At 29.6% G+C, this 26,985-nt stretch overlaps 1 protein-coding gene across 2 annotated transcripts in view; it reads right to left on the bottom strand.

The window, feature by feature from the left end:
* The window catches only part of LOC100208202 (uncharacterized), a 122,910-nt gene that overhangs the window by 46,560 nt on the left and 49,365 nt on the right, over nucleotides 1–26,985 (bottom strand). For both annotated transcript variants that reach the window (XM_065806029.1, XM_065806028.1), the window contains exons 12-13: nucleotides 18,047–18,084; nucleotides 3,621–3,731 (exon numbers count right to left, since the gene is read on the bottom strand). In XM_065806029.1, the coding sequence (XP_065662101.1) occupies nucleotides 3,621–3,731; nucleotides 18,047–18,084 (149 nt within the window). The remainder of the gene's footprint in view (nucleotides 1–3,620; nucleotides 3,732–18,046; nucleotides 18,085–26,985) is intronic.

Here is a 26,985-nt window from a genome sequence, read left to right as displayed (position 1 = left end):
CCTCCAACCATTATCACATCGTTGTAATGTTGCTTCTCTTTCTCTTTTTTACAAATACTATAATGGGCACAGCTAGTGTCTCTTGTGCCATCTACTGAAATTCATTCTTGTATTACTTGTCATTTAATTAAGTGTCATCTTTTTTTTTGTGAATGCTCCAAAAACTCTTATTTGTCTAGCTTTTTTCCTTGAACATCAGTCCTTTGGAATTCGCTTCCTTCATCTTGCTTTCCTGATTCGTAGAATTTGCAATCCTCTAAGTCGTCTGTCAATCGTTATCATGCTTTACAATCTTCATCTTTTCTCTTTCAGTAATTTCCAACTCTAATTAGTGGTTGCTTGCAGCCTTGTGGGAAGTGAAGATGTTTAAAAAAAAAAAAATGTCCATCAGCTATTTTAAACTGTTCTAAAATACTTGGATAAATGTATTTTTCAATAAAAGTTATGGGGGAAGATAAATATGGAGTTGGAGCAACAGTTGAATCAGATAATCTTTGAACAATTTTTGTGTAGTCAACACTATTAGCATCATATTGAAAAATGAGGGTATTTATAAAACCACTTTTAATATTATTTGCCATAGAAGGATCGATTATAAATGAATTTAATGCTTCTGGTACATTTTCATTGTTTATTTTTTGCCCTTTATAATGCGCCATTGTCGGCAAAAAGATTTCAATTTTGCTCTCATTGGCACAAAAACTGGCACATCGAGCGACTGCAAAATACTTGTTGCACAAATTAAACCAACAAAAAAAATAATAACTTGTAAAAGAATTTCTTCTTTTATCATAAAGGATGAAAAACAGTTGTAATATACTCAAAAAAATATTCTGCCGTAATCCAACCATTTTCACTTTTTCCAATACCCCCATTGAAAATGCGCATTGAATCATATAAATACTGAGCATTTTCTCCCAAAAGCTTTGGAATTTCAGCAAAACAATCTCTTATGACTTTTTCAGTTACTCCTCCTCTAGCTTGGTTTAAGTATTCACCTTGGTTTTGAGCTGTTCACGACGGCAAAGAAATGCATAAAACCAACCTTTTGCAGGACGGTTGTTAGTAAATTGTGTTTTTATATTGTTGAAATTCGATTAATATTTTTGCACAGTATCTAATAGCTGTTCTACAGACATGGCGAATCCCATTCTGGTGCATGTTAGTAACCATTTGAGTAACTTGTTTTCAATGTGTTCATCTAGCATCGATTTATACCCGCATTGTTGTATCTACAAAAAAGAAGTTCTACCAGATATTTTATCATGAAGCATCTGATAAGGAATTCCAAAAGCCTTGCTTGCTTTGTACACAATCATACCTTTTTCAACAGTATTAATAGCATCATGTAATTGATTATCTGTAAATGGAAATCTTCATTTTGAGCTACAAGCTTTTTTCTTTTATTTTTGTCTTGCCATTGTAAAAGAATCTAAGTAAAATATTATTTATTTTTATAGTAAAAAAGAAACAAATTGATTATTCATTGGACATATGATATATGATATGCATGAAATGACATTTTTTTTAGTTCACACTTATTGTACATTCAAAAATACTACATTGATACTATACTGATAGAGTATAAGCAACAAAGGGATTTAAGGAGCAGAGCGAGATTTGTCTACCACATGAGGGCACCAAGTTAACTCAAGCGGCAAATTTAAATATCTACTATACATGGTATTTAGATTAAAAATATATATTTAAACACAAAAATTTATTTTATTTTTAATTTACAAAAACAAAATTTATGCAAATTTTGTTTTTGTAAATTGTAAAAAGAAGTGAATTTTTGTATTTATGAATATTGTCTTTGTAAGTTAAACTTTTGCATTTGAAAATAAAATTAAAAAATATTTTAAAAATTTATTTATATAATTTACGTTGTTGTTATGTTTCGGTGTACTTTACCACCAAATTATCTTGTTATAAAATTTGATTATACAGATAATTACACAGTAAGCCAACCAAAAACATCTATTACACAATGGTTATACCAGAATCTAGACAGAAACGTAAGTTTTTAAAAAAAAATTTATATGTAGTTTCGTGTTGACTTACATAGTATGTTACAATATTTTTTTTTGTGTTCTTAATTTAAGATGAGTTTATTTAAATTCTTTTTTAAAATCTTGATTTCATTAATTTTCAAATTTCAAAAGTTTCAATGGGCATTATAAAATAAATGTTGTTTTTGTGAGAAAAATAGTTGTGTGAGAAAAATTATTTGTAGTCATGAGAATATGTAGTGAAGAGAGATTGATTCTATACTGAAATACTTCTTCTTAAATTTCCTTGTTTTATTTGAAATGCTTGTAACAGCTGCTACTTGAAAAAAAAGTTTTTTCATATGCTGACCCAATAAACCCACTGAGTTTATAAAAGTAACTATGTATTGCGGTTTCTATGTGTTTTAATAGAAGTGCATGAAAATGTTGTTGATATACAAAATATAAAAATAAAATAAAAAAACTAATTTTTGCAAAATTTATGTTAAAATTTAAAATCTATGATAGGTGTGGAAACAATCCTAATTAAATGGAATAAATTTTTTGGAATTCTTTTTATTTGAAATGTAAAAAAAAAAGAAACAAATAATTTGAAGTTTGCAAGAAGAGTTTGAAGTTATCACATAAATATAAGTACCCCATCATAAAAAATATTATCAACAAAACAAGATAGATACCTTCCAACATATAAAATCTTAAATACGAAAATATTCTTTTCAAATTAAAAACCTTGATTTATAGAACTTTTGTTTTTTATGAAGTATCACTGAATTATAAATAAAACTAGATTTGTTAAATTGTTGAAACAAAAAATGTTGTACAAGTTTCATTATAAATCCTATGTTTTCACAGAATCTATTAATCTCTTTTTTTAAATCAACCAGATAAAAATGATATTACTGTAAATATTGCAATCTGACTGCAACCATTAAATTTGCTCTATCAAGAACACTACTTGTTGCAATTCTTTGTAAGTAACTGCTAACATTTGATGTATGTTGGCTCTTCAATCCAAATTTTAATAAAACTTGAAGCAATTAATTAATTAGTGGAAAAAGTTCACTATGACCTATGACGGATAGATAATATTATATTTCAAAATATAATAAATACCAGGGATGCGGAGTCGCAAAAGGTATCCAGCTTTGTCCAGGAGCTCTAAAGCATTGAGTGACTTATGATCTGCAATAAGAAAAAAATTAATGAGTTTTTACGACTTGGAACTTATTGTTTTTTTAGACAGGAGTTCTGGAGTCTTTGCCACCATTATACTTAAAGGCCCCAGGTTTTATTGCTCCTCTAACCTAAAAATCCTAATAAAAGTAAAAAAAAAAATTTTGCAATTTAATTTAAAATTTTAAGAGAGGCTTCTGGACTAATTATTCCAAAAATTTGCCCATAAGCCTCTATCTTTTGAGCTTTAAAAAACCACTAAGAAATAATTTTATAACTTTCAAACCAGAATGCCTTCTCAAGGCTCCGCATCCTTGGTAAATGTATAATAGCAAATAATAAATACATGTAAACAAATTATGAAAAAGCTTAAACATCATTAAAATTTAAAAATTTATTTAAAACTAAAAAAGTTCTTTAAAAATAAGTTCTTACCGCTTTTACGCAAATACCATATATGTTATCTTTTAAATGTCGAACTATAGAAATTGAACAAAAATCTCTTCCTGAAACAGGCCATATACGAACATATTTTAAGTTAAAAATCTAAAAGCAAAAGTTGAAAATCTTAAAATGTATAAATACCTAATTAATGTTTAAACTAAACTTAATGTAATCATACTACATTCATTTTTAAAATAACTTTTTTAACAACTTTTGTCAAATATGTTCAACTTTTTTAAAGATTTATTTATGAACCTTGCTAAGTAAAAGAAGACAGCTACAAGAAATATTACAAGCTTGAAGTTGCAAAGAACATTAGGGGAGGATTGAAGCCCTAAAGGTCAGGATTATAATGCAAAAATATTTAATAGATTAAAGATTTACTGCTAAACTTATTATGGAATTAACATATTTCAAAAAATAGTTTTCTATTTAATGAATGTTTCACCATATGACTCCATAACAACCATGATTTCACCTAAGTTTGTACATGGCTTTCATCTGGGTTTTTAGAAGAACTAAAATTTTTCTTTAGTTAATTTAAATTTTAGTTAATATTTTTAATTGAGTGCTGCAGTTGTAATTTAAAAATCCTACTCGTTAGCTTAAATAATCAACTACAAAAAAAATAATAACATTTAGGTACACTCATTTTTATGAATTTGATATAATTGTTAGTGGATACTTAAAAGTCATATTTTGAGGTTGAAACATTTAAAATAAAATTTACTATTTTTGCTTAAAATATATATACATATATATATATATATATATATATATATATATATATATATATATATATATATATATATATATATATATATATATATATATATATATATACATATATATATATATACATATATATATATATATATATATATATATATATATATATATATATATATATATATATATATATATATATATATATATATATATATATATATATATATATATATAACAATCTTCTTACCTCTTAAAAAATTATAAAAACAAATGACCAAATTAAACTATCCCCATTCCAAAGAAAATTATTTCATAATTACTTTCTGTAACTTCCCATTAACAAAAAAATATAGTAATTAAAAATATTTTATAATAATTTATAACTTCCTGTAAAATATTTTTTCCTATAAATTGAATTTTTTTTGAGATTTAGTAACTCTTCCTGATGATCCAGCAATGGTGAAACTTCAAGTCGAAGATAAAAGTTAGATAAGTGTTTTTTACTAATTTATATATATATATATATATATATATATATATATATATATATATATATATATATATATATATATATATATATATATATATATATATATATATATATATATATATAGTATCGAACAAAACAAGTGCAACCAAATAATGCTAATTTAATTTCTTTATATAAAAGTGCTGCATTTTTTCAATTTAGAGAAATAACTATATAACTGTTCAGAGACAAAGTTCTTCAAGTATTATTTATCACAAAGTTCATTATTTGTACACAAAAATTAATAAATTAATCGAAAGTATTAAAAAAAGTTGATTTCCTTCTGGACAAAACAAGTGCAACTCGACAAAATGTTGACCAAGCTGTATTTCGCTATCAATATTTCGTGGCGAATCCTTTGTTGTCGATCACAGCCTTGCATCTTCGAGGCATAGATTTGATCAGGTGATCAATGAAACTTTGTGGAATCGCTGCCCAGGGTTTTTGGATTTGTTCAAACACATGATCCTTATTACGAGCACCTTCACGATTAATTCTGCGGTTGACGATCTCCCACAGGTTTTCGATAGGGTTGAGATCCGGAGATTGAGGCAGCCAATCCATCACCGATAGGTGGTTGTCTTGAAACTACTGCTTGACTACTTTTGCAGTGTGTTTCGGATTGTTGTCTTGCTGAAAAACCCATTTTATTGGCATATTCCATTCAGCATGAGGTAACATAATATCTTTCAGAATATTTTTATACATGAAACGGTCCATTATTCCATCGTTTCGATGTATTGGACCTAGACCGTTAGCAGAAAAACACCCCTAGACCATTACATTGCCTTCACCATGCTTCACGGTTATGGCAGTAACGTAAATCGAGGCGTTTTCCGGCCGGTCGACGTACACGGCAAATGCCATCGCTCCCAATGATGTTGAACTTCGATTCATCACTGAACAGGACAGTTCGCCATTTCTGCACATTCCAGTCAATATGAGATGTAGCAAACAGGAGTCTTTTCTTCTGTTTATTTAGTGAAATCAGCGGTTTCTTTGCAGGGCGTCGAGAAAACAAGCCAGCTTCAACAGCACGTCGTTTGATCGTTCAGTCCGATACAGGCAGCTCTAATTGCTTTTGTATCTCGACTGATGATACCCAGGGATCCTTCTTGGCGGATCTGACGATCATAGAATCCTCTCTAGAAGTGGTGGAACGCGGTCTTCCACCTTTGTTATCTGCTGCCAACTTCCCCGTAGAACGATATTTGGAACATAATCTTGATACAGTCCATTTTTTCAAGCGATATTTATTACAAACACTTTTTTGTGACATTCCACTTACGTAATTGCCAATAATTTTCTTTCTTAGTTCCAATCCAAGACTGTCAGGAGCCATTTTTGCACTTGAAGTCATAAAAATAATAAAAATAAATAATCACGCTTCTCAAGGCTTACCGTGTTACATTTACCTTGTGATGATACAATAATGCTCTGTGGAACACAACGTCTTGGTTGGATGTGGACTGTATTGATGTAATGAAACACTTGTTGTATTTCACTTCTTGTATTGATGTTTTTTGATAAAACACTTTGATAAAACTCACTTTGATAAACTGTCTTGATAATAGTGACTGATTGACTTCCATATACTGACTGAATTACATGTCGATTTACATGTCTCTTATATAGTAAAATGAACCTGTGTGAACCTGTTCTGGAAGATTCTAGATGCTTCTTTTCGATGCTTCTGGAAGCTTCTGGATGCGTCTGGATGCTTCTGAATGTTTCTGAATACTTCTGGATGCTACTGGATGCTTCCAGATGCTTCTTTTGGAAACTTCTGGAAACTTCTGCATGCTTCTGGAAACTTCTGGATACTTCCTTTAATTATTAAAAATTTCTGTGACGTTGACACGGACCAGACTTAAGAAAATGAAACAAACCAAAAAAGTTGCACTTGATTTGTCCGCTGCAAAATGGCACTTCTCAACGAAATTCTGCCTGTGTGCTGTCACCTGTCAGCTAATTGCTCATGTCATAGCATGCCATGACTCCAGACTCCTGAACTGTTTGCTGTGGTAGTATAGTTCGTATCTTTTTTAAGACATGTAAAATTAGGAACATTTTTTAGCATTGTTCGATGTTGGTTGCAAATGTTTTGTCCAATACTGTATATATATATATATATATATATATATATATATATATATATATATATATATATATATATATATATATATATATATATATATATATATATATATATGTATATATATATATATATATATATATATATATATATATATATATATATATATATATATATATATATATAAGATAAAAGCTACAAACTATGTTGATGTTGGGTCCGAGGAAAAAAAAGGTAAGAAAAAACAGCTTTGCACCCTTTTTTTATTTCAAAAAGATGAATATAAACTTGCAGCAATTTTATAAAAACTATTTGAGAGTTCTTATGTTCTTAAAATTTTTGTCTTTGAATCAACTTCTGAATTGAAGTCATCATTTGATTTAACTGATTTTCATTAAATGACAGCAAAACCACATAAGTTAAGGGTAACATAACACTATTTTGATCTGTATTCAAGAAAGACACAAAGTAGCTTTTAATGTCCATCAAGGTCTTTAATATTCCCTAAAATGTTGTAACTGAATTAACATTGTTAGTTTTAAAAAATTCTTGTTCTACATATTACATCTTAGTTTGATAATAAAGCTGTGACTGTATGAATACAGCATTTGTGATCAACACATATCTTTGAAGTGATAAATCTTCGAAAACAAAGTAAATTTTTTTTTTTTTGCCTTCAACTTTTTAATCTGCCAATATTTTAGGATGGATTTCCCTGACTTTTTCCTGATATTTCATTGATCCATTACCTGTTTTCCCTAATTTTATTTTAAGCTACCCACACTCAACTTCAGAAAACTTAGACTTAAATACTTATAGAAAAATACTCTTTAATTGCAAAAATATACATAGTACAACCTATATTTGAAGTTTATAAAACTATAAAACAAATTTTTATACTATTTTTATATCTACAATCTACTTAAGTTAATTTTCTTGATTTCTTCCTGATTTTTCCAAAAATTAATTTTAATCCCCTGGTTAATTCCTGACTTTTCTGCAGATATCTGGATTCCCTTACTTTTTCCTGTTTTTTCATGATTTCCCTGATTTGGAAGACACTCTGAGTTAGGTTTTATTATATCATTAGTGTTATGGATAACTCCTTAGAATTCAATTTTATTATGGAATTCAATTTTATTATGGAATTCAATTTTATTATGGAATTCAATTTTTTTATGGAATTCAATTTTATTATGGAATTCAATGTTGAACACCAAACAGATGTTCATATTGACATCCATTAGCTCCTCTTATATATTAAGATAAAATTAACAATTTTTAAAAGAAGTTTAAAAAAATATGTTTTTTTGTTTCCTTTTATAATAATTGGCAATTTTATCTGCTAAGGTTGCCTCTTTGTAGCGTGTTTGTCATTTTCTTACTCCTGCATAGATAAGTTTTTTACAGGAAATCACTTTAAACTCCTTAAAGTTTCCTGAAATTTCCAGATGTTTTTGCTATTTATTTGTAAAAAAATTATATCAACTTATAAATACAATAACGTTTGCATTTAGGCAAATGTCTTTACTATAATTGAAATTTTCAGAAGATCAATTTTTGCAACAATTTTTTATTTTTTAATTCATTCATATTAACTTGTTTGAATATTAGAAATTCCTTTTTTTTTTAAGTTAACTGATGTAAATTCTGTTTAAAAGTTTTCAAAAGTTTTTATTGTTAATTAATATGATCACGAAGAAAAAATTATAAAATGGATGTTAAGAGTTTATCTAAGATTTCTGAGACAAAACTATTAAAAAACAAATTCCACAGGATTTGGCTTCAAGAGAAAGATAATAATGAAGAGTATTATTCAGTCTATATAAAAAAGTAGATAAAGCTGGAGCAGTAAGTTTATTCCCTAACTGAATATTTAAGTATGTAACTACATCATAATTTTATATTATTTGATTTGATGTTTTAGGTACCATGTACAACATGTAGGAAAAAACTTTTACTATGGAAGTGAAGGTAAAAATTTTTTACTCAGCCACTTAAAGTCTAAAATACATCGTCAAAACTATGCAGTGATTAGGTCAAACGAAGCTATACAGTTGTCATTTTTTACTAATTAAAAAAAAAGATATATGTATACTGCCATACAGCACTCCGGATAACATGCATATTGGCAGTAATTGCACAAATACAGTGAAATCTGCCATTAAACCTATTGTAAGTTTTAGAGACTGGACATCAAATGCAGAAGCTATGACACTTGCATTTATTTGAGAACACAATCTTTTCAATATCTGTAACATCCTATATGATTGAATATGCACAGGAAATGTCTAAAGATCATTGTGTATTCAAAATTTTGAAAATGTAACAGAAAAAGATAACAAACAATACTCAAAACAAAAAGACAGAACTGTTAAAAGTTTATTTTTCCAAAGTAGTGAAACCTTACTTTATATTAACTTGTACGTTGAAATTCTTCCTACTCCTAAATCTATTTTACCTTTTGAACAAAAAGACATATTAGTCAATCAAATTTATAACAAGCAAACTGAACTGGTGAAAACAATTTTAACTTGTTTTTTTAGCCAAAGATGTTAAAAAATAAAACAGGAACAAAGTTTAAAGTTTTAAACCTAAAAGATAAAAAAATGTATCGCCATTTTAATTAAATACCATTAAATACCAATATATACCATGAAAGTAATGCTGAAAAAAATTTATCAAGAATAATTATTTGAAATCCTGATTCAAAATCATCACTTTTTAAGACTTTGCTAAAAGCCTATCTTGAATCATCAGTTTACTTACTTAATAAACTTCTTTTTAACAACTAAATTTTTTGAGACCGAATGTCTCAAAGTCACGAAATTACAGAGAGAATGCTAAAAAAAACTCCTACCTTTCTTTTCCATTATAGATATGAATAAAGTAGTATTAGTTATGCAACTTCAGATATATATAGCGTTTCCACCTGTATTTGCTGATGGGAAGCCCGTACATCTAAGCCCACACTATTGGTGGACAGAAGTTGACTATTGGTGGGCAGTAGTAAATTTATCAAGGCATGCCTAATATTCAGTAATACTCACATTACGCATTCAGCATGACAAAAGCAATAGTTAACAAAAAGATAAACCATCTCGATAATTCTACGTACTTGGCTATAGCTTCAGTTAAATATCAATTATGAGCAAACAAGACCACAGGGCACTATAAAAGACGAGATATATTACATAACCCAGTTAACAAAAACATTTGTGGTCATTTGCAAACTGCAAGCAAACGCTATTAAAATAAAATGGAACACCATCAGAAAAACAGTTTTTTTAATATAAATTTAATGCGGAAAAAAAAAAATCGCCTCACATAAATTTTTGGAATCAATAATGATAAACAAATACTTGGACCCAAATCAGAGCCAAACCATTATTTTAAAAGATATTAGAAAAACTCGGTTAAAAAAATATACATTTTTTAGTTTTTTTTACTATGAAAAGAAATTTTTCAAAAAAATACAATTTTATAGAAATGATTTTTATTTCAATTTTAAAAAGAAAATGATACTATCATAAGCAGAACTCTTTATAAATTTATAATTTTTATAATTTTATAATTTTATATAATTTTATAATCTTTATAATTTCGATATCTAAACAACAATCACATGTCATTTAGATATCTAAATTATTTATAGATAATTAAGTTGTTTTTAGAATAATTTTATTTTGTGATGTTCTATCCCCACCATGTCCCTGGTAGTATTGGCCTCAACTTGTTTCTCCCTGCAGCAGCCTTGTTTGTCAAAGTTTGTGTTTCAGAGTTATAAGGTTGAGAGAGGGTTGTAATGATAACTTAAGTAGCCTTCTCTACTGGAATGGCCTTTATGGCCTTGGGAGGTGAATTGTAAATAAAAAATATATATACTATTGCGGCAGAAAGTAAGTATACACCCTACCCAATTCGTAAAAATAATAGTTTAATGTGGTATTTCTTATTTTTAGAAACATAATAGAAGCAATTATTGCATTCTGTGAATTTACTTAATCAATATTCTTTGCACTTCCTGTTTACAATAGCAAGTGTGACTCATGTTGTGTACTAAAAATTAAACTTTAAAGAGTTAACTTTGTATTGTTTAATTGTGCAAATTTTGAAGAGGTTAGTAATTGTTTTACAATGTTATAGTATTGTTATTATAACTAAGTTTTTAATAACAATTAACAAATAACTTTTTTTCATTGTCCAAATAACTTTCAAAATGGTTCTGACCAGTTTTGACTTTAGGCCAAGTCATTAATAAATTATTATTATCCATTGTTGAGATGCATGTTGGGTTTTAGAGAATTTTTAGTTACAATTTGTTAGTTTAAGCTAATACTGATTAATTAATGTCTTTGGTTTTTCATTATTCATATTTGGCCATTTGTCTGATATATTTTGTGTAATTATTCATTTTTATATTTGAAGGTATGCCCAAATATCGTCGACTGACAACAGAAGAAAGACTTTGCGCAGTGTTCTTGGTAGAAACAGGTGCAAGTTTAAGAAAAATAGCCAGAGAACTTAAAGCAACACCAATGGGTATTAAGAAAATAGTTGATAAAAATATCGAAACTGGTTCAACAGCTGATAAGAGGCGATCTGGAAGACCAAAGAAAACAACTCCACACACTGACAGAGTGTTAGTTCGAATGTCCTTGTAGGATCGTAGACTCACTGCCCTTCAACTCGGTCGAAAACTTTCTGAAGAACATGGGGTTACTCTGGCAACTCGAACTGTACGTCAGCGCCTTCTGAAAGCAGATCTTCGTGGATGTGTGGCTACAAAGAAGCCACTGCTTTCAGCTACAAACGTTCGTTGACGATTGGCATTTGCCAAAGCACACAAAGACTTGACAGTAGATGATTGGAAACATGTCCTGTTCAGTGATAAAAGTTCTTTCGAGTTATTCCTTAGTTCCAAACGAGTAATTGTGCGAAGAAGAGTTGGTGAAAAATTCAGTAAAAACTGTATTGCGCCAACTGTCAAGCATGGAGGAAAGAGTTTAATGATTTGGGGGTGTATGTCTGGCTATGGGCTTGGGCACCTTTATCGATGTACTGGAAGTATGAACCAACACCAGTACATTGATGTACTGCAAAACACAATGTTTCCTTCTGCTAGTGCACTGTTTGGGCAACTTAACTCGTTCTTCTTTCAGCATGACAATGCACCATGCCACAAGGCCAAGACTGTCACAGATTTTCTTCGGCGTAATCAGGTGGCAGTACTTGATTGGCCTGCTCAGAGCCCGGACATGAATCCGATTGAAAATTTGTGGAGCGTTATGGCAAAGAACATAGAAGGAAAGAGGCCATTTAACTTGGATAGTCTTTGGTTAATTTTGCAAGATGCATGGAACAATATTGATGATGTTACAATTACTCGCCTGTTTGAGTCAATGCCAAACCGTATGAAACATGTTATTAAAGCGCGAGGTTACCATACTAAATATTGATCAAACTGCATGCTCTTGATACAGAGTGTTGTTTTTGATGATTCTGATAAATAAAAATTGTGTTTGCAACAATTTACAGTGTTTTTAATTGCTTAAAATAATAAATGTATGCAAAACTCAATGGTGTATACTTACTTTATGCCGCTATAGTATATAGAAAAAATGTAGGCTATACTTGAACACATATAAATAACAATGTTTAAATAGGTTACTTTCAAGTGTAACAATAGAAAACACAAAATAAAATTATTCTAAAAACAACATTATGGTAACAAACCTTTAAGTACATTCAGCTGTTAAATTAAAGCTTGTAAACATCATCTTAAGAATAAACAATATTGTCTGTAAATAAAGTCAAAATAAACTATTTCTCATAAAAATTCTAAGTAATGCAAAAAGTTTAGATTATTTATTATTTAATTATTATCAAATGCAGGATAAAAATATTAAAATGCCATCGGTTAAACAATTTTTTTTTTTTTTAAAACATCTTTGTTTCCAACAAGGCTGCAAGCAGCCACTAATTAAAGTTGGAAGTTACTGAAAGAGAAAAGATGAAGATTGTAGAGCAAGAAAACGATTGATGGATGACTTAAAAGATTGCAAATTATATGAATCAGGAAAGCAAGATGAAGGAAGCGAATTCCAAAGACCTAATGTTCGAGGAAAAAAACTAGACAAATAAGTGTTTTTGGAGCACTTAGGAACAGTCACAGAAAAAAGGATGAGACTTAATTGAATGACAAGTAACACAAGAATGAATTTTAGTAGATGGCATTAGTAGAAAAGACAAAGAGAAGCAACATTATGATGATGTGATAATGGTTGGAGGTTGGCTGCAAGAGCAGGTCCAACTATGTTTACAATGCGTTTTTGCACCTTGTCTAAAAGAGAAAGGGCATCATTAGAAGATCCGCCCCAGATATGGCAACAGTATTCCATACAAAGCCGGATTTGAGATTTATAGAGATAGAGAATAGAATCCAAAGTTTTCCTTAGCAGATGCTAATTTTGCAACTGATTTGATATATGATATCCAAGAAAGATTGGAAGTAAGAGTTAATCCTAGAAGATGAAGAGTAGGTGACTCATCGAGTACATCACCGTTCATAAATATTGGAAGATCTAAATTATTGTGATAACGATTGGCTGAAAAAAATTGAGTTTTATCTGAATTAAAGTTCACCAGCCACTGTGAGCCCCATGCTGTAGCAGAAGTGAGATCCTTTTCAAGCTCAAATGCCCCCTCCAAGCAATCAGAGGGTGTTGGTTTCTTATCACGACAAGAATAAATGGTAGTATCATCAGCAAACAATGCCACCTTAGATGTGAGAATATCTGGAAGATCGTTAATGTATGTAGGGCCAAGGATAAAACCTTGAGGAACCCCTGATGTTACAGAATAAGAAGAAGAGTGTTGTCCATCGAGGACAACTTTTATGCTATGATTGGAAAGGAAGGATTCAATAATCTTAAAGATGTTGCTGAATACACCATAAGAAGAAAGCTTATGGAGAAGACCAGCATGCCAAACTTTATCAAAAGCTTTTGAAATGTCAAGAGTGATGACCTTAACCTCTCCCACTTCATCTAATGCACGATAAAACCTGTCAGTTATTACTGTTAGCAAATCAGCTGTAGAACGAGAAGATCGAAATCCATATTGATGGTCAGAAAGTAAGTTATTAGATTCAATATGAGAAATTAAGTGTTTGTTAATTAAAGATTCAAAAACCTTACTTATGATAGGAAGAAGACTTATGGGACGGTAGTTAGACGAATCAGATCGCTCTCCAGAATTTTTGAAAATAGGGATAACAGATGCCGTTTTCCAGCAGGCTGGAAAACAAGACATGACCTGGAATCATCGAGAGGGAATAAAAGATTCCATGCCATCCTGAATCCATGAAGTTATGTAAGAAGCAAATTTGAAAATCACAGAAAGAATCCCAGTCAGCTTTACTGTAGTTGTAAGAGGTTCAATAATAGGGGGATTCAGGTGATGAAGAAGAATGAGATATTAGTTTTAGAGAGTTCAAACTGTGATTAGTAGAACCTAAGGGTGAATGTGGAGAAACTGAGCACTGACTAGGATCAGAAACAAGACATAAGTCGAGTAGAGAAGGTAGATGATTTGGGTTGTCAGGAAAGCAAGTTGGAAAGTTGACTATTTGAGTTAGGGATTGAGAAAGGCAAAAGTTGTGGGCTTTAATGCCTGCAGAGTCACTGACACTAGAGCCAAGCCATTCAAAGTGGTGAGCATTAAAGTCACCGACAACAACTATATTAGCTGATGGATAAAGAGAGAGGGCTTGGTCAATATGATCAGAAATAATGTCAAAAAGAGTGCAGTCTTGAGATGAAGGAGAGCGATATAGAACAAAGAGAAAGGCAATAGAGTGAAATGGTGCTAAGCGAAAGCAAATGAAAGAATAGTCTGTGGATTCAAACCTAGTTTCTCGACAAATGGGTGAATTTTTATGAATGTAAATGCCCAGGCCAAGCATGTGACTATTGGAGTCTTTACAAATTAAAGGAAGATAACCATCAACACTAAGATGGGAAGATGAGACAGCTGAACTCAAATTAGTCTCACAAAGTGCAAGTAGGTCTGGTGAACTTTGCAAGAGATAAGACTCAACAGAAGAAAAGTTACTTCGAAGACCACGAATATTAGTGAATGATAGGTTTAGAGAACTTGGTGATGATGATGGTTTTTTGTGTTTTATAGTTTTTGGTACTTTATTCATTTTTAAATTAGATTGAAGAACTTGACTCAAAGCATAGATAGTACTCAGAACACCGTTTAATAGCCCAAGCAATTGCCTCATTACTACTAATAAACCCTAAGCCGTAACAAGATAAACTAACAAATGTTTTGCAACAGAAAGTTATAAATATAAAAAGTATTGATTTCTGAACCATTCTCTGACATTTTTAACAATCGATTGTATATATGGTTATCATGAAATGTCAGTTGTAAACGATAACCCGAGAAGACGTAAAGAAGAGGACTCAGTGAGAGGGTTGTAATTCATGAATATAGGAATATTGACATTACTGGGATAGTTGTTTGCAATAAATAATTGAGTTTTGTTGGAGTTTTTGTTTGCAATAAATAATTGAGTTTTGTTGGAGAATTTACGAGCCACTGTGAGCCCTAATCTGTTACAGAAGTGAGATCAGATTCAAGATCGGCTGCCTGTTCGAAGCAATTGGAAAAAAAATACTTTTTGTCAAGACAGGAGTATAAAGTTGAGTTAACAGCAAAAAGAGCTACTTTAGATGTAAGATTGTTGGGAAGATTATAAACATAGATAAGAAACAAAACAGGACCAAGGATAGAACCTTGAGGTACCCCAGAAGTTACTGGAAATAAAGAAGAGTGTTGGCCTTCAAGGATGACTTTAATAAAGCCGTTAGAAAAAAACAATTTAAAAACTCAAAAACTTTCCTAGACACACCAAATGAAACAAACTTATGGAGAAAACCAGCATGCTAAACTTTGTCGAAACCTTTAGATATCTCAAGAGCAATAGCCCTAGCCTCTCTAATGCACAATAAAATCGAATGTAAAATTGAATTTTAGACCTCTCATGTTAACAACGCAGTTAAAGATTATCTAAAAGTCTCTAGACCCTAACTTCTGAGATAAGATTCAAGATTTAATGAACTGAGAAATAATGGAGCTTAGCATCTGACAGCACCTTTTTACATCGCTTTCTTGCAATAATAAATAGCAGCTTGTTTTCAAGAGAGTTGCGCTTTTGAAAAAGATGAAAAAAATGATTACGATTAGATATAGCAGCTGCACAAGAAGGTGAAAACCGTGGAATAGAATGAGACTTGACGTGGAGTAGAATGAGACCGACAAGAAGAAATAAAAGCTTCCACTCCTGCCTGAATCCAGAAAGTTACGTAGGAGGTGCATTTTTCACCTGAGAGGGAAAAAACATCAACCCAAGGAATGTCACAAAGAAAACCACAAAAAGAAACCCCCTCAGCTTTAGGGTAGAAGTAAGTAGTGCGTTGATAGGATTAGTGCAAAAATGAAGTGCAAGATGAAAGATTTAAAGAGATCATAGCATGGTCAGGACCACCTAAAGGAGAAAAAGGAGAAATCAAACACAACCTAGGATCAGAGACCAGACATAATTCAAGGAGTAAAGATAAATGATTAGGTTAGTTGAGAAAACGAGTAACAAAGTTAACTATCTGAGTAAGAGATTGAGAAATGCAGAAGTTATAGGCTTTAGTGCCAGCAGAGTCAATGGTGTTAGAGCCAAGCCATTCAGTGTGATGAGCATTAAAGTCAACAATAACAACAACATTGGCACAGGGGTAAAGAGTGAGAGGGCATGGTCAATTTGATCAGAAATTACATCTATTACATCTGAATAAGTGCAGTCTTGGGAAGAAGGAGAACAATAAAGAACAAAGAGAAAGTTGAAAGAGTGAAGATGTGCTAAGTAAAAGCAAATAAAAGAATGATCAAAGGATTCGAACCTGATTTCACAACAAATAGGTGAATTGATGTGTATGTATACCCCAAGCCAAGCATGTGACTATTGGAATCTTTGCAAATCAAAGAATAGTACCCATCGTCACTGAAATCAGAAGAAGGAATAGCAGAATTTAAATTAGTCTTGCTAAGAGCAAGCAAGTATGGTGAACTTTGCAAGAGGTAAGATTCAACTGATGGATGGTTGCTTTGCAGACCATGAATATTAGTAAAAGATATATTAAAACAGTTAGGTGGTGCTTTAGATGTAGATTTTCATGTTATCATTACAAGACAGAGATTGATTTGACCTTTTAAAATCTTTTTGTTACTTTACATTAAAAATGCTGTAAACTTTAAAAATTGGTTTTACTGTTTCCAAAAAAAATAATTACAAACAGAACCACTTATATATGCTGTTACTTATTTTGGGCGATCAAGAGTATAACCCTAAGATGTTATCTATACAAAAAATTTAACCTTAAAGAAAAGTATAAAAAACAAAACCTTTTAGACAAATATGAAAGACAAAATATAGTTTTAAATACTGCAAAGATGTAAAAAACTTGAATCTTATCAATTAAGTCTTTGACAACTAAGTAAAAAAATGAAAATATTTTTTTCTCTCTGACTTAGTACTTGGTTTTTTAATTTTTTTGGTTAATGGAATTTATGTTTTTTACCCTATATAGGTAGCTATTTTAGGTCAATTAGTTCAACATAAATAACATTAAGTTTAAAATGATTAAAGTTTTGTTTTTATTACTTTAAATAATTTTTAATAAAACATTTTATGATACAAAGGCTTCAACAAAAACTACAGTTACTATATCAAATTTATTGATTATTTATACAACATTTGTTGATACTGATGCTAAAAAAAAAACTGTTACTTTATCAAAAAAATACTACTTGAGTTATAACTTAAGTCACTTTTATTATCTTTGAAAAATTTTTTGGAGTAGTAAATCACTTGTCTAGCAAGTGTTACAGATTTGTAACAGAAGGATCTTAAACCCCAAAATGTCCCTGGAAAATAAATATCTTCTTGTTTTTTTTTTAAACCATTATCAATATGATTTTTTTCCATATAATAATAATTACCTTAGTTAAGTTGTCACAAAATACTTCCACAACAGTTCCTGAAAATATTTAAAATAATATTGATAAAAAAAACAATTGTTTGAACATTAAACACATAACACACATTTTAACAGATTCTGAAAAACATAAAAAAGAAGACTAGAACTAGACTTGCAAAAATCAAAACCTCAGTCTATTACTCAATCTCAGACTTCTCGGTCAATGGTATGTTAGTTACTATTCTCAATATATGTTTATTTAGTTATTATTTATTTAGATTATAATTGCAATCATTGCAATAGATTTATATAGTAATATTGATAAGCATACTCCAAATAGATTTTCTATTAGTAATGTTGTTTTTACTAATTTTATTTTCTACCTGTATGTTAATTAATTTTAATTCATATTTTTCAAGCTGGCTAAATATTAAACTTCCTATACTTTTATAATATTTTTTTTAATATAAGTGCATATATTTAAAGTCTCCAATCAAATTATTTTTTGCCTTTCTAGAAGTAAAACTTATTTTTGTTTTTTAAATACAGTTATAAACTTTTAAATAAAATATATATACTTTTTCAACACAAAATACACAAAATAACATAAATGTTTATTAGCATAAATTCTTAATATTTCGAAAACCATTAAGCATACTGTAAATCCAATTTAAAACCATTACTTTCAATGGCTCCAATGCCAATTAATGCTTTTGTGATTTTTTCTACAAAAATTTCTTTCTTTATTAACTCACATATATTTTCTATGGGGTTTAGATCTGGGTAGAGTTCCTTAAAAGGAAACTTTCCAGAACTTCAAGTTAATGTCATTTAACATTAATTTTATCACAGTGAAAAAGTTGAGCGCAGTACTACCAGGAACATGGTGGGGATTAGGGCTTCTCAAATGGGATCCTGGGATCCCGTTTTCCCGGGATCCCGGTAGTAAAATTGCATCCCGCAATCCCGGGATTTTGACCCAAATTTCCCAAGATTTTCGCTTAATTAAAAAACATAATATAGATGGCAATAAATTTTCGTTTAGGTTTATATATTAGCTAGATAGAATTAATTGATTTATTGGTCTTGATTTATTGATTTAATCGAAGTTTCAGGATCAGAAAGCAAATTGTAAGTTGTTAAATTTTTTATAACAAATTTTTTATAATGCAGTATTTAATTCATTTTTCATTGCTATAATGTAAAATATCAAATTAGATAACCCTATCATGGCAAGTGAAAGTGGATCAAAAGCTTGGAAATATTTTACACGCGAAAAAAAAACAGAATCAGCTATTTGCAATAAATGCAAAGCAACAATAATGTGTAAAGGATTCTCTACAAGTGGACTTCTTCGTCATTTAAAAAATGTTCACAAGGAAATTGAAATTGAAGTTAATAAGAAAAGTCCACATGAAGAAAACACAGCTTTTAAATTAGGAAATGTCCAACGTAAAATCCCTTCGTTTGTAAAAGAGAAATCTATTGAAGAAATTGTTTCAAAGATGGCTGCTGTCGATGGATTTTCTATTAATAGCATTACAAAATCCGAATATATAAGAAAAACTTTATCTGATAAAGGTATGATGTTACCTAAAAACCCTTCACATGTTATGAGTATGGTAAAAAGCCAATACCATTTAGCAAAACAAGTTGTGATTAAGGAAATGACTATGCTAATTTCAGATGGCGCAAGATTCTCTATTTCGATGGACGAATACACTTCGTTAAAAAACCGTCACTATATGAATATAAATGTGCATTCCTTAACTAAGTTTTGGAACCTGGGCATGATTAGAATATTCGGTGCACTTCCTGCGGAAAAAATAGTTGATATGGTTGAAACTAAATTATCGGAATTTAATTTATCTACAAAGAACCATATAATTTCTAGTGTAACTGATGGTGCATCAGTTATGAAAAAATTTGGAAGATTAAGCGGTATTGAGCACCAATTATGTTATGCACATGGTCTGCATTTATCAGTTTGTGATGTTCTCTACAAAAAAGCTAGAATTTTAGATGCATCAGATAGTGAGCATAACGAATTTGATAGTCAAAATCTGGAAGAAGACAATAATAGTGAAGATGATGAGAGTGAGAACGAGAATGAAGAGATCGACAGCGAGTATGTAACTTCATTTGATTGTCAATCAAGTCAATACGGCGATTTATTTAATTTAAGAAACGTAGAATTCAATGATGAGCTACAAGATAATGTTAGTATTGCTCAAATAATTCAGAAAGTCCGAAAAATGGTGCGAATGTTTCGTAAATCATCACTTAAAAATGAAATTCTTCAAAAATACGTTAGAATTGAGTACAATAAAGAACTTAAGTTGATACTGGATGTAAAAACAAGGTGGAACAGCCTTCTTGCAATGCTCGAACGATTTATTGCCTTAAAAACTTGTATATTGAAAGCCTTAATGGACTTAAAATTGCGAACTCTTAATATTGACAACATTTCGGAGCAAGAATATTTACTAATTAACGTTGTAATAACGGCGTTGCAACCACTAAAAATTGGCATTGAAAGACTTGGCCGAAGAAACGCCACACTACTTGAAGCAGAGGGTGTATTATTATTCATACTGGATGACTTGAGCAAGAATAAAAATAGTTTTTCTTCTAAAATGCTTCAATCTGTGCGACAGAGAGTAGTCGAACGACGGAATAAAAATTTAGTTGGTTTAGTAAAATATTTAAATAATCCGAAAAATTATCAATATCCATCGGAAATAGATTCGGTAATGACATTGCCTTCTAAATCTGCATTATATTCTACAGCTAAGAAATTATTTGCTAAACTTTTTATTTCTGATTCGGATACTGGCACAAGAAGTACTTCTGCTGATATCGAAGAAATAATTAATAGTAGTGATGATGAGGCTGGTGCTTTAATGTTGGAAGAGCCAATTCACTTAACTAGGTCTTCTAACCTCCAACAGAAATTGGATGATGCAATTTTGAATGTAACGCGAATCGAGAGTGCAGAATACATTTCCTATGATGTTAAAAACATCATAAAAGAAATGAATATTTTCGAAATTACCGGAAAGCGCACCAGTAATTTGGACAAATTATTTAATGCTTTGATGACCATCCCATCGACTTCGGTTGAATCTGAAAGAGCTTTTTCTGGTGCTGGTCTATTTGTCACAAAAATGCGGTCATCATTAAGTGATAACTCTATAAATTATTTGTGCTTTTTAAAAAACTTTTTTAAAAATAATTAATTATAATAACTTTCATGAAGTTTGTTTTTATTTTGTTTATTTTATTTTCATAATTATTTTGTATTTTTTGTTTATGATCTTGAATTAAAACTGATTTTTGTGTTATTTTTATATTTATAAGATAATTTTTTCTTTTAATTTGTGCTTATAAAAAATTGCCGGGATCCCGGGAATACAAAATTTTTTATCCCGGAATCCCGGGATTTGAAAATTGCGGGAAATGAGAAGCCCTAGTGGGGATCAAACTCAGAACTTATAAATGGAAGTAAAATTAATATAAAGCTAATGTAATAATCACAATAATTGAAAGAAACATTACACCTAAAAAAGCAAAGCAAAACATAGCAAAACAGCAGGGATAGAAAAAACACAAATTTTAATTTACAAGGTGAGCTAATAATATGTTCTGAGACTGTATATACACACAAACACTCATATATGCTCACATACATATTTCACACACATATGCAAACACTGATATACATTCATTTACATGTATATACACATGTATATACACACAAACACTCATATATGCTCACATACATTTTTCACACACATACACAAACACTCATGCTCACACATATTTCACACATGCACAAACACTCATATATGCTCACACGCATATTTCACACACATACACAAACACTAATATATGCTCACATACATATTTCACACACATACACAAACATTCATATATGCTCACACATATTTCAGGGTTGATTTCAGGATTTTTGTGATTTATATAAGATTTCTTTACAATTTTTTTATTAAAAAACCTTGTTTAATCACATAGTTAATTTAAAAAAAATTGATTTAATCAAAACTATTTTATAAAATCATAACTAAACCGATTTGAAACATGTAAAAACATTTTTTATTTCATTACATTTTTTGTTAACTTATTTTCAAAATTTTGAAGATTCAATCTAAAAAAACGTATTGATTCTAATGAATCAATAATTTGATTAAAAAACACAATAAACCTGCTTTGTCAATTTCTAGTTGATTTTGGATGTTTGAATGCACAACACCAAAGAATAGAAGTATTCTTTTAACCCCTGCATATGAAGCAACAACAGTAACTGATCAACAGCAAGTAACTGATCAACAGAAAGTAACTGATCAACAGAAAGTAACTGATCAACAATCTCCAGATAATTTCTAGTTAACACAATCATTCTGAGATTTCCACAAATCACAGAGTTTTATCTTTAAAAATAAACTTTGTTATCAATAATATCTTGTAACATAAATCCAGTTATCAATGTTATCTTGGAACATAAACTTTGTTAATAATGTTATTTTGTAACATAAATTTTGTTATCAATGTTATCTCTGAACATTGTAAAAGAATTGTAAACATAATTGAAACTGCTTTTGCAGTTTGTTTTTTTTTGCAGTCTTCAACCATTCTAACACTCATTTAAGTCTCATCTTTTTACTGTTCCTTCAAGTGCATCAAAAATATTTTTCGTCAATTTTAATAAATTCTGATCTTTTAATTTGACTGTTAATTGTTATCTTGCTTTAAAAACTTCATCTTTTCTCTTACAGTAACTATCAACTATAATAGTGGTTGCTTGCAGCCTTGCTGAAAGTGGAGATGTTAAAAAAAAAATTATTATCAATGTTATTTTTTAACATAAACTTTATTATCAATCTTATGTTGGAACATAAACTTTTGAAATAGAGCAGCGCATCGTTTAAAAAACGAAAAGCAAAAGAAAATCTAAACTCTCTGAAGTCCATTCCAATCTCTATTTCTTTTTTAGTTGAATCTCTACTTCTGTATTTAAAATTAACAATATTAGTCAAGAGCTAATACAACAACAAATAGCTTGAGCTACTGGTTGCTGTATTAGCTCTTGACTAAAATTGCTGGTTGGGATTAATATCGAAAATTAATTTTAAGTAATTAATTCAAAAATAAAAATAAAAATTTATTTAGAAGACATGTCCAAAAAAAAAAAAAAATTCATTTAGAAGACATGTCCAAAATGCCTATACAGAATAATATTGAAATTTGGATTTAGGAATATTGTCAAAAAACTAGCAAAGAGGTAGAACATGCAAGGAGTGTTGCTACATTGACTGACAAATAGGTAGAACATGCAAGAAGTGCTGCTACATCGACTGAGGGTTTGGTTTGGGCAAGCAGTTTATCAGTTCAAAAAAGTTTTTTTAGTATTTTCTCTATTTTGATGTTAATCCAGAAAGTCCCTATTCAAACTTATTCCCTTTTGAGCTATTTAGATCTTATTCTGCTTTTTGGATTTTAGATAAAATTACTTTTTTTACAATTTTGTTTACAAAGTTTCATTCTCTATTTCAATATAGACAAGGCAATATTTCAATATCGCGGAAATTCCCTTTTTGAGCTTATGCAGTTTAGCTGTTTTTGATACTATTACTACTACCCATTGATTAATTTGTACCAGTATCACCATAAGTTCAGTCCATCAATAACTTAACAAAACTATTTTCAGTTCATTAATATCTTGACAAAATGTTTAATCTCAGTAACATTTAGATGCTGCCAACTGATCATATGTTGTAATTTTCAGCATTAATTTTCAAGTTTGGTACTTCAAATGGTTCAATAGTCTTCTGATTATCATAGGATTATTTTCTTATTTTTTATTTTTTAATAGCTTTTTTTTATCCACACTTTACATTTGCAGATACATATATAGAACATATTTCACTTTTTTTTCTCTCGAAAATCATTGACTTGTCTTGTAACCTAAAATTGCTATTACGCTTAAAAATCATGGTTGGAAATTATTGGTGATGATGCTTTTTACCATTTAATACTTTTTAATTTAATTTTTTTGCACAACATTTGTAATATTTTTCACAGGATATTTTAAATATTGTACTGAGTTTAATCCCCACCATGTCCCTGGTAGTACCATGGTCAACTTGTTTCTCTGCACAGCAGCCTTGTTCATAGAGTTTTGTGTTTCGGAGTTAAAGAGTTGAACAAGGGTTGCAACCACAATTTAAGTAGCCGCCCCGATTGTAGTGGCCTTCATGGCCTTGGGGAGGTGAATTCACATTAAAAAAATCCTAGATGTAAGATTCTTTCCATTCTCTTTTAAGGACTTTATAAAAAAAATTATATAAACAATAAACAGATAAGTTAAAACCCAGAAAGAAAATTTTGAAAGCAAATTATTTCATTTATTTGTATTTTAAATATATTTGATTTAGCCAAACATGTCTTCACAAAAGAAAAAGATTTTTGTCTATTTTAGGGGGAAGGATATTTGTTTATTTTAGAGGAATCAAAATTAAAAACAGGTTCTTTTTTTTTATAATTAAACAAATACTCATAAATCAGGCAAAACTAATTAAAAAAAGTTTGAAAATCGCTTAAACCCTTAAGCAGACAGCTAATCCAAGGTCAAGTTATTGTGAATGAACATTTTTAATGAAGAACATAAATAATTTTTTTTTTTAAATACAGTTAAAAACATTTTACTTATAAAAAACATTGGTGTTTATGCAGCTGTTAGGAAACCCATGCTGAAAAGTAAATGATCACAAGATGTAGATTAGGGGAAGAAATGGGACTTGGGAGAAGTTGCTTTGTTGTACTGAGGCTGCAAGATAGCTGCTGGAGTGTTAGTATTTGCTTTAAATTTATTTTAGTAGGTGCATAATATTTATATAGGCCAAATGAACACAAAAGAACTGCATGGTTCCATCATTAGGCCCAATATAAATATGCAAAAGCTTAAGAAAATTGCTTAGAATGAAACAAGTTAAAAAATTAACTTTTTCATAACTTTACATTTATAGAATATAAAGATATATTTTAATCCTGCTGAGGATTATAACAAGAATTAAAAATAATAATAATTAAAAAATAATTTCAATGAAATGTGTTTATCTAAGAAAATGTGTTATTATTTTGATTATGTGGAGCCTTATATTGTTCGTATAAATTGAGTTAGGGACCATAGGCATGAGCCATGGCTTGTCTTTAACTTTTTCAAATGTTGGAATTCAATAATTTTTTTTTTTTTAATTATACGCTAGCCAAGGGTAGCCTAAATATACCAATAAGATTTTTTCCTGGCTAACACTCTGAATACATAGATAAAATAAAACAAAGATCTGTTGCCCTGGACAACTTAATCACTTGATTTGGTTCACAACTAATCAATTAGTGCTTGGATGGAAAAAGAACTAGCCAAGGTCCAAATAAGGTCCATAAATAGCCAAAATCAAGAATAAGATATTATTTGGAGAAAAGTTTCAACCAAAACTTACAATAATCTTGTTTAACAGTTGACAACTGAAAAATGATACTGGATTTAAAGTATCGTTTTTTAGTTCACATAACTCCTTTAAGATATAAGGTAAAACAAAAAAGAAAAATATTTTAGAAAGTATTTTTATTCTAGATTTTAAACTATTTTATGTGTTTTAACTTTTTATAGAAAAATTAATAAAAAATAGATACAAAACAAGAAAAGATTAGAAAACGTGTGTATAAATTTTATATCACTACAGAAACGATGGTTAAAATTTCACTTATGACGGAGAATATACCAAAAAGAACTATCTACAACATAGTTAAATGTGCTGAAAATGAATCTGGTTACCAAAGTGTTCATGGAAGTGGAAGAAAGGCTAAAGAAATGACCAAGACAAACATCAAAAGGCTCAAACTTATGTTTGACCATAAAGACAAAGTTTCTCAACAAAAGACAGCTAAAAATGACTATATGGATAAAATAAAAATACTTTCTGAAACATTTTTCCTTGTTGTTTTATCTTATACCTTTAAAGAGATATGTATATTTAAATCCAGTCTTTTTTTTCAGTTGTCACCTGTTAATCCATGCAAAAAAGTTGCAAAAAAGAAATACTAGTTTAGGTGTATACTTTTTGTGCACCTTGGTTGATATAACACTATTTATTGATAACTTTTGTGATTATGTTCGACAAATTTCAAAAAAACACAAGTTTTTATGATTATGTTTTTTCGTATAAAAACTTTAACAAGTCATTTAAGATAAAAGATTTAACAAAATTATTTCTAACAAATAAGCAAAAAATATTAAATTTAGTTTCTGTTTTATAATACTTTAAATAAATTTTAGGTAAAAAAAATCTTTATTTTTTTATTGCTATCGAGGGATACCCATTCACCCAGGTTCTTAACTGCTGCGCATGTAATCAATCAAATGTACATCTTTGGCACTCAAAACAGTAGAAACGCTAGTATTTCTAAACCGTAGTTGGGACTTGTGTAACCTTGAAAAATATTTTTTTTTGTAAAATAAAATTTAGAAAAAGAAAATTTCTAATTAAGTGGAATCATTGAATTAAAAGTTTATATTGACTGTTTATAAGAACAACTTTTATAAAAAATATTTTATTCAAGATGTAAACTATAATATAAATACAAAAAGCAGGGGTAAGAAGAAGACATAACTTGTTGTATCCCTTATAAACCACTTAAAGTAAAATAAAATTTAGAAAAAGAAAATTTCTAATTAAGTGGAATCATTGAATTAAAAGTTTATATTGACTGTTTATAAGAACAACTTTTATAAAAAAATATTTTTTTAACGAGTTCCTGGGTACTAGTTTGTTCACAGTTTATCCGAACAGTCATTTTCAAAATTTTTGACAGTCCTAGCTGTAGTACCTATGTAATAATTAGTAGTACCGTAAGAACAGTAGAAAATGGCAGCTAACTTAATGT

This window comes from Hydra vulgaris, chromosome 09 (assembly GCF_038396675.1).
Source record: "Hydra vulgaris chromosome 09, alternate assembly HydraT2T_AEP".
Taxonomy (NCBI): Eukaryota; Metazoa; Cnidaria; class Hydrozoa; order Anthoathecata; family Hydridae; genus Hydra; species Hydra vulgaris.
This window is presented reverse-complemented; position numbering and strand designations above follow the sequence as displayed.